Source organism: Rhodamnia argentea, chromosome 6, assembly GCF_020921035.1.
Source record: "Rhodamnia argentea isolate NSW1041297 chromosome 6, ASM2092103v1, whole genome shotgun sequence".
In the NCBI taxonomy this organism is placed as follows: domain Eukaryota; kingdom Viridiplantae; phylum Streptophyta; class Magnoliopsida; order Myrtales; family Myrtaceae; genus Rhodamnia; species Rhodamnia argentea.
The window spans coordinates 16,478,023-16,491,127 of record NC_063155.1 but is presented as its reverse complement, the minus strand read 5'-3'; the positions used below and the strand labels follow the sequence as shown (position 1 = coordinate 16,491,127).

The 13,105-nt window shown below is 42.4% G+C and overlaps 1 protein-coding gene across 1 annotated transcript in view; it reads left to right on the top strand.

Moving 5' to 3' along the window:
• LOC115732180 (disease resistance protein L6-like) overlaps positions 1–13,105 on the top strand; it is a 76,995-nt gene that overhangs the window by 27,953 nt on the left and 35,937 nt on the right. Inside the window, exon 4 of the mRNA XM_048280675.1 lies at positions 4,175–4,241. Within this exon, the coding sequence (XP_048136632.1) occupies positions 4,175–4,241 (67 nt within the window). The remainder of the gene's footprint in view (positions 1–4,174; positions 4,242–13,105) is intronic.

The following is a 13,105-nucleotide window of genomic DNA, read 5'->3' as shown; positions in this document are numbered from 1 at the left end:
TCCAGTCTCAATTTCACTCTAAAAGTTTCTCAGTCTCATGAAAAAATATCAACTTTTACTTGAGTCACAAATATGTCCTCTCAACCTTATGTCTAAAATTCCAAAGGAGATATGAAAAGATCCCAAGCATGAGTTGTTTGAGCATCCCGAGACCCCAAAAATGGAACACTCTCGAGCACGAGAGATTGAAGACTAAGTGCAAAATCGAAGTTCTCCCAACGAGATGAAAGGAAGACTCTTCTAAGAATAAGAGGAATTGAGGAAAGCCAACACTAATTCCCCTAGTTTTTACTCGAATTTCAGATCCAAGAAGATGTTTGGACTCATATGAAACTTTATCTCCAAAAATCGTTTTCTTGGATTTGAATTTTGTTGGAAAAGTACAGGAATAACGTGAAAATTCCACATAAGATCACTAACGTCGATTTTGGATGGAGGATTAATGGGAGCAATTAACTAAAAAATTGAAACTATATTTAAAGTTGGAGTTTTTCTACGACAAAAAAGAAGAAGAAGCTTAGAGTAGAATTAAGACTGGACCTAAATTCAGGGTAGAATTGTAATTAAATCTAAAGTTGAGTTTTCTTATGAGATGAAAAAAATTACAAATAGAATTGAGATTGGATTAAGTTTTTTTAGGATGCTAGGCCTATAAAAAAAAAATGTGCAACTTAATGCTGAGTTCCACTGTAAAATACGTGTTTCGATACGCGTTGGAACTTAGCAAAGCAACGTGGTGGCAGACTTTGACTTGCTTTTTGCTCCCAAGTCTTTTCTTCTTTTTCCTTCCTTTTTCCTTTCGAGTGGGTCTTGTCGGCTTTTGACTTTGCTTTCTCTCGTTGTTTTGAGTGGCCCTCAATGAATGTGGCACCCTCGTTTCATATTGCTTTTTCCTGGGCCCCGCTGATTGTGTGACGAGGTTTGACTTGGAAGCAGGTATTCGCATCGGACGACTGATGATGATTCCATCGAGCGCCGTACTTGATGTAGATGCAAAGAATGATTGGTTTTTTTTTTTTAAAAAAATCATTCCTTTATATGATTAAAATAAAGAAAATCCCAAAAATCATCTTCGTTTTGTATCCCGATTTCACTTCGTATCCTCTATCTTGAAGGCTTTGGCTCTCTGAGTTAGAATTTGTTGTTAAACGTATGGGCCATAGAAACTTCCAGGACGACAATCCATCAATTGACTGATGGAAATTTCTGTGAAGCTTCTAGGATGGCTCGTAGAAGGCGTTTTATTTTCTCGACGCAGCTTCTGAGCGAGATTAATGGATGAGAATTTCCTGAACAATTTCGTATCCCGCGTGCCATTTTTTATTCGAACCTTACATTTTACATCGTGCAAAAACTAAAGACTTGACTATTAATTATTATTGCTATAAAACCAAACCTTTCTTGCTATGTAACGAATGTGGCCCGCTATAGTATTATGACATTTTAAGATCAAGCAGAGTCGTAAACCAAATATTTCTCGATGTCATATCTGCCTTATCAACTAATTAAGTTCATCATGCATAGTGCCATGATAATACTCACTTCTAACTTGTTTGTCTATGTACTAGGAAAATCATACTAGGAGCATAGCTAGGATTTTAAGTTAATACTTACTACTCGATGAAGAGTTTGATGTATACCTAATTCAAATAACATTGTCAAGCTTTTTCAAAATAACTGAGAGAAACTGTTCAAGTCTCATACTGAATCACAATATAAAACACAAGTTTCGATTAGATAATATATTGTGATTGGTTTTTCTTTTTTGTCGCATCACTTATAATATAATCTCATACAATATTTTTGCATTGCAAGATTGGATTTAAAAAAAATAAAAGAAAAAGAAAAGCCAAGCCTTTTTTCTTTTGCGGAGGTTTTGTCGGCTTTTGCCTCATCCCTTTCATTGGTTTTTTTTTTTGGTCCAATCCTTTCATTGGTTGGTAGGAAAAGAAACAATTGGAAAATGCAGGGAAGCAAGCAAGAAGGGGGAAGACTTTTGACTTGCCTTCCCTGGGGAGTTTGTGTGGTTTATATTTCTACGCAATTAACCAATTAGGATTAATTTAAATTTGAGTTATTCATGACCTCCTTTCATTACCTTCTTTTTAAATTCTTAATTTGGAATTTAAGATCATCAACGACATAGAAGATCCTTTCACTCTCCCTGAACAGAGCTCCCTCATTCTTCAATTCTCACCCATTCACGTACTCCCTTAAGCCTTTTCGACCCAGTCGCTCTTCGCTCCACCGGAAACATGGCAGTTTCCGGCGAACGCCGACCTCTCGACGGCTTTCTACCTCACGGGCTCAGCTCCAACACTCCCTTCCCCAGCCTCAAGCTCTGCGTCCTCATTGGAATCCTCAGCCTCTCCGCGCTCTCCATCGCTCTCCTCATATACCTCTGCATCCGTCTCCGCCCGACCTCAAATAAGCGTAGTACTCTGGCGAAAGAGACGAATTCGAGGGCATCGTCAGGACCTTCCTATGAGGTTTTTCTAAGTTTTCGAGGAGCGGACACCCGCCATGAATTCACCGATTTTCTTTACCATGGCATGGATGATGCCGGGATCCTCGTCTTTAGAGACAGTGAATCCCTCCACGTCGGTAAAAGGATCGGCGATGAACTTCTACGAGCAATCGAGAACTCCAAGATCTACATCCCCGTCTTCTCCAAGAATTATGCTTGGAGTCATTGGTGCCTTCAAGAGCTCGCGCACATGGTTGAGTGCACCTCCAAATCGAACGGGAATAAAGAGATCTTGCCGATTTTCTTGGATGTGGAGCCTGACGATGTCAAACTCAAAACAAACTTATACAGCAAAGCACTTTCGAAGCACCAGAAGAAGTTTTGCACTGAAGTTGAATCATGGAAAAAGGCTCTTATTGAGGTGGACGAGGTAAAGGGCTGGAACTGGAAAAGAGATGAAGGGTAAATGTCTTAAACTTTTCTATTGTCCTCTGTAGATTTCCTATTCCTCTCCATTCAAGGAACATTAGAATGAAAGGGTTACTTATAAACGGCTAGATTATTTCGTGTAATCTCTGCAAATTGTATGGGCAATTGACTCACCTGGGGAGTAGTTTTGCAATATAAACTACATTCTTAACATGGTTGTTACTTTGTTGCAGCCAAGCGGATTTGATAAAATCTGTAATTGAAACTGTGTTGGATAAGCTGAACGCCGGCAATAAAAAGATTGTGACTGAAAATCTAGTTGGAGTTGATGATCGTGTAGAAGCTCTTATCAAAATGTTGGATGTGGGATCTGACAGCGTACAATTTCTCGTAATCCACGGAATGGGCGGGATTGGCAAAACAACACTTGCCAAGTGCGTCTTCAACCGGCTCTCTTCTTACTTCGGAGACCGCAATTTTCTTTCGGACATCCGAGAGTCGTCACAACGCCACGGTATGGTATATTTGCAGAAGCAATTGCTGTCCGAGTTTCTTGATTCTCGTTCTTTCGTTGAGCGAATTCATGACGTCGATGAGGGGATCAACATGATCAAGAGAGTTCTTGGCAGTAAAAAAGTTCTCATTGTTCTGGATGACGTGGATGGGAAAGAGCAACTTAAAAGTCTAGCAGAAAAAGGTGATTGGTTCCGTATGGGAAGTAGGATTATCATAACTACTAGGGATCAAAGTGTCCTACGGATTGAGGGAGAAGCAAGCAGTGAAGGCCTCGTAGAAAAGTCTTCAAAAGTTACTTCTTACGAAGTACGTGAAATGGAGTTTGATGATGCTCTTAAGCTTTTCAGTAAGCATGCCTTTAGAAGAGACTCTCCTCGAGATCAATTTTTCTCCCTTTCAAATGAGATTGTCTCCACTTTGGGAAGGCTTCCTTTAGCCCTTGAAGTTACGGGTTCATCCCTTAACAATGAGTCGAAAGAATTCTGGAAAGCCACAGTGAAGAAGCTAAAAGATGCTCCTCCCAAAGAAGTCCAGAGTACATTGATGATATCTTACGATAAGTTGGAAGACAAACAAAAGCAAGTGTTTTTGGATATAGCTTGTTTTTTTATTGATCAGAATAAGACATACCCTTTCTACATGTGGGATGCCCGTGGATACCACCCACACGTTACCATTAAGGTCCTCTGTCGCATGTCCTTGGTAAAAATTAGAGATAACAACACATTTTGGATGCATGATCAAGTGCGGGATCTTGGAAAGGAAATTGTCCGTCAAGAGAATCTCAAAGATCCCTGCGAGCGTAGCAGAGTGTGGAATCATGAGGAAGCCCTGAGCATTTTGAAGTGGAAAGAGTTACAAAAAGGGAACAGCAATTTATTTTCCTATGATTTGTTGTAGACTATTCTTGCCAAAGAAAAATTTTAATTGCTTCTAGCGCTTGAAATTGTTTGCTTTGGATCGTCACATGTTGACTTCTTGGTGTTCCCATTGTCAGGGAAATAGGAAAATAGAAGCACTTGTCGTAGCAGGTCGTGGAACTTTTAGTGAACTCATTACCCTAAAGCATGAGGAATTTCCTAATTTGCGAAACCTGAGGTTCTTTGAAGCAAAAAGGGTGTCCCTCTTTGGAGACTTCAATAATCTTCCCTCCAGTTTAAGATGGCTTTCTTTAAAAGATTGCTCTGCCGAGTTAGAGGCAACAAACTTTCATCCGACTAAATTAGTCGTTCTGGACCTTTCATGGACCCACATTTCGGATGAAACGATTGGATGGATGAGAGTACGATACGAGTCCCACTCCTTTTATTGGTAAATCATTTCTTTTCATTTTTTCGTAGGTCATTTCTTAATAAATATTTTATCAAATGGTTTTGCAGGCGGCAGTGAAACTAAAAGTACTAAATCTTAGCTACTGCGAAAACTTACGGAGAACACCTGAATTTTCTACGTTTGTGTCCTTAGAGATATTGATTCTTCGTGGCTGTTCCAAGTTAATTGAAATTGACCCATCCATTGGTAAATTAAAGCTCCTAACTGCTTTGAACTTGGGTGGATGCAAATCTCTTCGAGAGTTGCCTGAAGAAATAGGATGTCTACAAGCTTTGACAGAAATTGTCCTCCCTAATACGCTACATGAACTTCCGGAGACATTTGGTAATTTGAAGTCATTATTGACCTTTGACGTACCAAATAGGCAAATCAGCAAATTGCCATATTCAATTGGAGGGCTGGTGAAAATTAGGCGGTTGGATTTATCGAATTGTGCGAAGATAAAGGAGCTTCCGGACTCCGTTGGGAAATTACAATCACTAGTCGAGTTGGATTTGTCGAGGACAAGCATCGATCACCTACCCGATTCAATAGGAAATCAGAAGCAGCTGAAATTACTTAGGATGAGTAACGGTGGGATAACAAAAATACCAACTGCGATTGGGCTGGTGGAGAAGCTTGAAGAGTTAGACGCTCATGGCTGTTCCAAGTTAATTGAAATTGACCCATCCATTGGTAAATTAAAGCTCCTAACTGCTTTGAACTTGGGCGGATGCACATCTCTTCGAGAGTTGCCTGAAGAAATAGGATGTCTTCAAGCTTTGACAGAAATTGTCCTACCTAATACGCTACATGAACTTCCGGAGACATTTGGTAATTTGAAGTCATTGTTGACCTTTGATGTACCAAATAGGCAGATCAGCAAATTGCCATATTCAATTGGAGGGCTGGTGAAAATTAGGCGGTTGGATTTATCGAATTGTACGAAGATAAAGGAGCTTCCGGACTCGGTTGGGAATTTACAATCACTAGTCGAGTTGGATTTGTCGGGGACAAGTATCGATCAACTACCTGATTCAATAGGAAATCTAAAGCAGCTGAAATTACTGAGGATGAGTAACAGTGGGATAACAAAAATACCAACTGCGATTGGGCTGGTGGAGAAGCTTGAAGAGTTAGACGCTAGTCATTGTTTCAACTTGACTGGAAAAATCCCTGAAGAAATAGGGAGACTATCCTGTTTGAGAATCCTAAACTTGTCAGGGACTCCTATAGCCGGATTACCCTCCACGGTGAGTGACCTGTCTAATGTCCATATACTTGATCTAGGTCCATGTTTTGAGCTTAAGCAGTTGCTAAATCTTCCCCGAAGTTTGACTCGTCTGAAATTGGCTAGTGATGCACTCTACGATTCCTACAAGGACATTCCCCGTAGGCAGGAGAGCCTCACTGCTCTTCCCACTGTCATCGGTATCCAATCTCAGCTGGAAGAACTAAAATTGTCCTGCGAAAGAGTGAAATTCCTTCCCCAACTTCCGTCTAGTGTAAGAGAGTTAGAACTTCGAAATCTGACGACCACGCAATTACTGGATTTTTCCAATTTGAAAAGCTTGTCAACCCTGGAATTCTACAGTTGTTCGTTGTCAGAATTTTCTGGTATACATGATGCGGAGTTGGAGGTCCTCCATATGCGGAGGTGCTCGTTCGGCAAATTGGACCCCCTGTTTCAGTTGGAAATGAAAAGATTGACAACTTTAAAGATTCTTTGGTGCGAGTTCTTCCTCCCAAAAGTACTTGATCTGTCACGCATGAAGAATATGCAAAAGTTAGATCTGTATGGATGCAAGTTGTTAGTCGAGATTCGCGGCCTTGAAGAATTGGGATCCCTTTGCTCCCTAGAGGTCGTGGCTTGCAAGTCCTTGGAAAGGATGCCAGACCTATCGAAATTGAGAAAGTTAAGGAAGCTCAGAGTAGGAAAATGTCCAAAGCTAAGAAGCGTTGAAGGTGTAAACCACTTGAAATCTTTAAAGAGGTTGTGGATTCACGATTGCTGCTCGTTGGAGAGTTTGGCTGACACCTCAAATTTGGATTTAGAATTTTCCACAGTTTATGGTTGCGAGCAGTTTAACAACCAGGATAGCTATGGTAGATGCAATCATGCGTATGATATGTTTCACGAAATCAACGCATTACGTCCTGAAAGTACGAGATTGGATAATTCGTCACTTCGGCCCACCAAGATGCAACGACGAAGTCTCTCCACATATGGTTTGTCACAATTGGGTAACGAAGCACAAGCTGTTTAGCGGTTCGTTCCTGACCACTTTTTTTTAGTTATCTAATAAAAAGACAAACAAAAATTATTTTTTTCGTGTGATTAGATGCATGTTGAATGTAAATGACCTGTAGACAAAAAAAAAATTATTATCCTTTGTTCACTTAGCACTTGAAAGGAAACTAAGGACAATCTTGCCCAAAAAAAACAAGGCAGCATTTGCATTTCTTTCTATTTTTCTCACGTTTGGGAGGAAATGAAATACGTGCCTGCTTGACGTAAGTATGTCTCCCCTATGCGAAATGATGCCCATCCACGTTTTCTCTAATATTGACAGCATGAATAGAATCTATTACTTAAGTGAAGCCTGTTGACCCTCTAAGACACCTAACTTCTTATCAAGGTTCGATCAACGGGTACACTTGGGTCGTGCATTGTAAGAGTGTTCCAACGATGCCTAAGTTACTGAAATCGCGTGACATGATAGCTGCATATATTGCCGCAAGGGGATGCTTGATCCTTTGGATGCTCTCTCATTTCATTTTGATGGTAAAAGTAGACAATCTTCTTTCCTCTTCATGCGCTTGACCATTTGCTTTTGCTTGTTGCTCAGCAGAACCCAAGACTTTTAACCTCGTTTCGAAGTCTTATATTTGGTGGTCCTAAGATGATGGGGGTGAGTGAATTTGTCCTTTTCATTCTTTTCCATTTTGGGCCACTGATGCATCATATCAGTCGACGGATGACAGAGGGGCGAGTCAAAGAGCCAGTGGAATTCCATTTATCCAGAAATAGAGAAAGCTAAGGAAGCTCAGAGTTGGAGATGTCCAGAGCTAAGAAGAGTGGGAGGTGTGAACCACATGGAATCTTTACAGAAGTCGTGGACTCAAGATTGCAGGTAGTTGGAGAGTTTGGCCGACACTTCGGATTTGCATTTAGAATGTTCCACAATTGAACATTGCGAGCGGTTGCCCAATCGTAAAAGTTATTGTAGATGTCATGATGACAGAGATTCGGTGGTTAATGAACTCGACCACGCTGGGTATTTTGAGCCGATGAAAGTCTGGCAAGTACGTGTTTTGTCGGTAGGGGAGTCGGAACAAGACTTGATTGTTGGGCTTATTGTGCTCATTTTGTTTGTTTGTTTTTCCTTTGAAGTTGAATTCAGAGGGTCTGAAGAAGGTTTTCCCATGACAAATGGTGGTAACAACTAACAAGTACGACCCTTGAAGGTTGGAAGCCCGTTTGCAACAGTATTGTCGTAATTGGGTGGATACGACTTTGTTATAACCATAGGTAATCAGTCTCTCTTCAATTAGAAAACATATGCGCTGTTTTCTTTTTATTTTCTACACGAAGCAGAGGCCAAGAGCTCTAGCTACTGCCTGTGTGAAAATTGGCTGCGAATGAGGCTCTATTAATGATCTGAACTTGCTGCGTTTCCTTTCTGATAATCTGGGTGTGAATCATTGCTTTACTGTTGCATCTAAGCTCCTCTTCCGTATATCATGTGTTTGATGAAATGCCTGAACTAGGTCAGTGGGTATTTCGATGCAGGCCTCGATGGAGAATTTCTTTCCCTACTAAATTGTCGACTGAATTTTGTCATGTAGGCCTATTTTGAAGGATGTTCTTCATGAAAAATCATGTTGGCCGAGGTACCTATCATTTGTTTGATAAAATTTCTGAGCTAGATCCATGTGTGTTCGATTATGTAATACTGGGCGAGAATCTCCTGTATAAAATTGAATCGATCCCGATATGCGTGTTCTGCCGAGTTCATATGAAACCGAATTGATTCATGTATTTGTTTACTTATTATTGAACTGATCCTGTTTAGACGTTCTTGAGTTGATTCCAAGGTTCTGTAAAATTTGCTAAAGCCCCGTACTGATCATGTCCATTCTATTGGATGGAACATGGAATTTCTAAATTTTCTCGCACATCATTTGGCATCTTTTGAGTCTTGTCAGTGTGCTCTCGCTTCCTAGGGAAGTGTCATAGTTATCTGTGCAAATGGCATGTATGTGGCTGAACCGAATCGTTCAGTGTTTTGTGTGACGCCCTGAAAATTAGGCCCTCGGTACAGAGACCGAGTTCAATAAAAATGATTATTATTGAACTTTGGTTGGTATTAAATTTCGGATCGAAAGGACGTACGTGACGAATTTTGAACAATTTCCGAAATGTCGTTCGATTTCGATCGGGTCTCAAAATCGTGGTCGCCGCGAATTAGGATTTTTAATCGTCGCGCTTAAGCCTTTTCCCGGACCGACCCTAGCCCGTAGAAATCCAAATTTTATTCCCAATCGGTTGAGCCAAAAATCCGATCAGTCCCGAATTGTCAAATTACGAAATCGCCCTTGGATATTATGCGTATGGGACGAAATTCATTAATTTGGATGAGACCCGTGGGCCCCACCCAGTCAAATATGGCCAATTCTTCTGCTGCCCACGTGCTCCTCTCTCTTCTCTTTCTCTCCCTCACGCCTGCAGCCCCCCCTGTTTTCCTTCGCGCGACTTCCTCCCCCTCCATCACCGAACCATCTTTTTCCTTGGCGATTTTTGCCAAAACACCACCTCCATCCACCACCCTACTCCTCAATCCACCACTCCTCACCACCATCCCGACCCAACCCCGCCGCTCGTCGTCCACCGGAACCGCCGCGAACCGCCCTGGAAACCGACAACCCCTGTTTTCTGGTTTTGCTGTTTTTGCTGCTGTTCCGGCCGTTTCCACCGCCTTTCGCCGCTCACCACCGCCACCGACGACCTCCTTAGAGTCCTATCTCGTCCCTCGGAGCTTGTGGTGGTCGGCCGCCGCCCGTAGAGCTCAATTTGAGCCCCGATCGGACCTCCCCTGTTCTGCCGTTTTCTCTGTTTTCTGCACCGGTTTCTGCACCGCTGCTGTTCGGCCGCCTCCGGCCACCGTCCGCCGCCCCCAGCTGGTCCCGAAGGTCGTCCTCGACCTGTAGGTGAGTCCCCCAGCCTTCCCTAGCCTCGCCTCAGCCCGCGAGATCGTTTTTCCCCCAAATTCAGCCCGGTTTCCCCTGTTTTCACCTCTGTCGGTTCTGTTTTTCAGCTTCCGTCGCTCGCCGGACCTCCAATCGCTGAGCTGCTACCGTTTGCAGCGATTTCACAGCCGAACTCGTCACTGTTTTCGACCGTGAACAGTGTCGCCGGAACAGTGCCGCCGGTGAACAGTGTTTCCGGCGTGAACAGTGTTTTCCGGCGTGAATAGTGATTTTTGGCCCCGGTCTCAAAAATCGTGCCTGACCCGACCTCGACCACCGTTTTTGGTGAGTTGACCCTAATCCTTGGTTAGGGCGCTAATTGCGCCTAGGATTAGTTAGCTAGTCGGTAAGGAATTTAGATAGATTTGATTATGGTCGGATTAGTTAGAAACCCGGTTTAGGGTAAATGGCCATAATCGATTAAATTAGAATCGTCTGTGGTTAATTGTTGTTAAATGAATTTGACTGTATATTGTGATTTGATCGCGAGTGAGCGATAGGTTAAGGACGAGCGATCGATTGGCGATTTTAAATCAAACTGGCTAATTAATGACTACGGCACGAAATTGAGCCTTTATGTGGCCTAATCGAATTGGTTTATTCGTGTTGAATTGATGACTTTGTTTGGGCGGATCGCCACGTTGAAATGTTGATTTGAGTATCCTGGATGCTCGTTGAGTGAGTTGGCGTACGCTTGGGAATTAATTGTTATGTGTATCTTTGCGGTGTCTATTTGGTAGTCTACATATGCATATGACCGTGTGCAAGGTCAAAGACATATTTTAGCATGAAAATGGCATTGGGCCGAGTCTTTGAGCACGTACGTGTGAGCATCCGGCCTAAATCAAAGAGAATAAATTGATTGATGTGTCGGGTGTGCTGTATGGTCATATGAAGGAACGATGATGGGTTTTCCTGGCAAGTTCGTACTATACACATAATACACACCGTACCATTTTTATGGAATCACACGACTTGCCGTAAGCACGATAATTCATGCCCCGTATGGTACGTACGGTTTTAAGGGATTATCGGATGCCGGCCGCAGCTTGTGATGGACCGAAGCCCCGTATAGGGATGCCTACTTGCCGTGCCGTGCGGGGTGCATTGGATACACTGCTTGTAGTAGCCGTTGCCGAGAGGGAAAAGGAACGTGGCCCGGTCCTGTCGGAAGAATGCGTGATCGCATTAATTGTGAGAGTCGATCACGCCGGTCGCGTGGATCCTCATCACCGTGGCGCCAAGGGCGCGGTCATCGTTAATAAATGGACTTGTGTGGTGTCCAGTGCATACTTGTGAGTGTGATGCGTGTTCAATTGGTTGTCCGACGTGGCTGTTGAGTGGAGTCAAGCATTGCATTATGTGTGGCTGAAGGCTGGTAAGTATGCATGTGGGTGATTATTGCTATGTGATATGATAGCTGGATATATGTCTATATCGTGATGTTTATAATCCTCGTGTTTAGGAGGTTACGGTGAATCGGTGTCCTAACCGAGCTTAGGCTTGATTCACTAAGATATGTATCTCACCCCGTTGTGGGAACCACTTTCGTGTCCCAAGTGATGGAGCTTTGCGGACACCAAGGCCAGGTTATGAGGGTAGTCTTTTGGAGTAGATGAGAAGTTAACCTTATCCGACCTAATAACCTTTTGAGATCTAGTGAGCCGCCCCGAAGTATGGGGTTGTGTATCTTTTCGTAGCTCGGTAGGGTTAAGGCTCATCTGCTGTTTGGTGATTGTATATGTTACCTTTTGATTATCTGCCTTGGCATGTATTTCTCGCTATGCTATCCCCGTTTGTTTTTATGTTGTCCGGGAGTAAACCGTTTCCGCATGCGTAGATAATTGAAAGGTCGATAACGCGTCCGGGACGTTATCCTTCGTGACCTCGTGGCGATTTGGTAGAGATGTCACGGGCTCGAGAGTCGGGGCGTGACATTTTGCATCGCTGTCTTGATATGTTGATTGTAGGCTGAGAGTTTCCTATGTAGTTTGGATTTGCATTTGATTGGTTCATGTTAATTTGCTTGCCTGAGAGCCTTCTCCTACTCAATTTGCTGACCTTATCACATCTATTTGCATGATAAGATAGGCATGTGTTTGTCGAGCTTATGTTGTATGACTTCGATTTGGGTTTTAATACCTTCAGTTTTTCGGTCAGTGCATTTGGACTTAATTGAGTGTGTTCGATCTTGCCCATGTCCAAATCTTGCTGTGCGATGTATCTGCGTGCTCTTTATTTGTGGGACATGGGCCGTTGTTACCCTTTCTTTGCAGGTCATTTTTGGGACATACCTTCAATTGATCCCAGGCTCATTTGAACCTTGTCAGTTGCCCGTAATGAAGTGCTAAAATATAGTTGATTCCCTAGAAATTTATGACATATCTAATCATCAACTGCAACGCGACATAAATTGCTGGTAAGAGACGATTGAGTGTGATTTTTGGGGCTCTTCGGCTGATTTAGATGTTAATTGGATCATTCTTTACCTTACTTAACCATAGGTTTGATTCCACGTCATTCTAGCATAGCTTAGCATAGTTTACTTTCAGTAACGGATACGCTTGCAGATGATAAATAGTTCTCTTTAGAGTTAGATTTAATTTTGAATTAGCTCTTGGGGTTCATGTCCCGAGCTCAATAATGAGGCCATTTATATGCTTTGTGCAACATCACATGGGGGTTTCACATCTAATATTACGTCGTTTTTCTATTGTGCTTGATGTAAGTGCATTTTTTTTCCGTAAAAAGATCACGCATTTTGACTTAGTAGAACATACTTAGAGGATTAAAACTTGACAAACCGCATGATTCATGTCTTTCGTAACAAAACAAGTTTCAAAACCGAAAGGGTGCTAATTAAACGGTAGCAAAATTAAGTCTCCAAACCTAAATTTCTCATTCATAGCAAGTGAAACGTCCTTTCACTAATAGATTAGTGACGACTTCATTTAGATGAAACTTCATCGTTTAGTCAAATCTAATTTCTTCAACATAACTCATGGAACAAGTTGGGGGAACCCGTACCAAACAAGGGCAAGCACCTCGAGTAGAGAAACCACCCGGTCCTATTGAAAAGACCATTAAACCCCGCCCCTCTAGACTGCCTTCAGGAGGGTCACCACAAAGTTG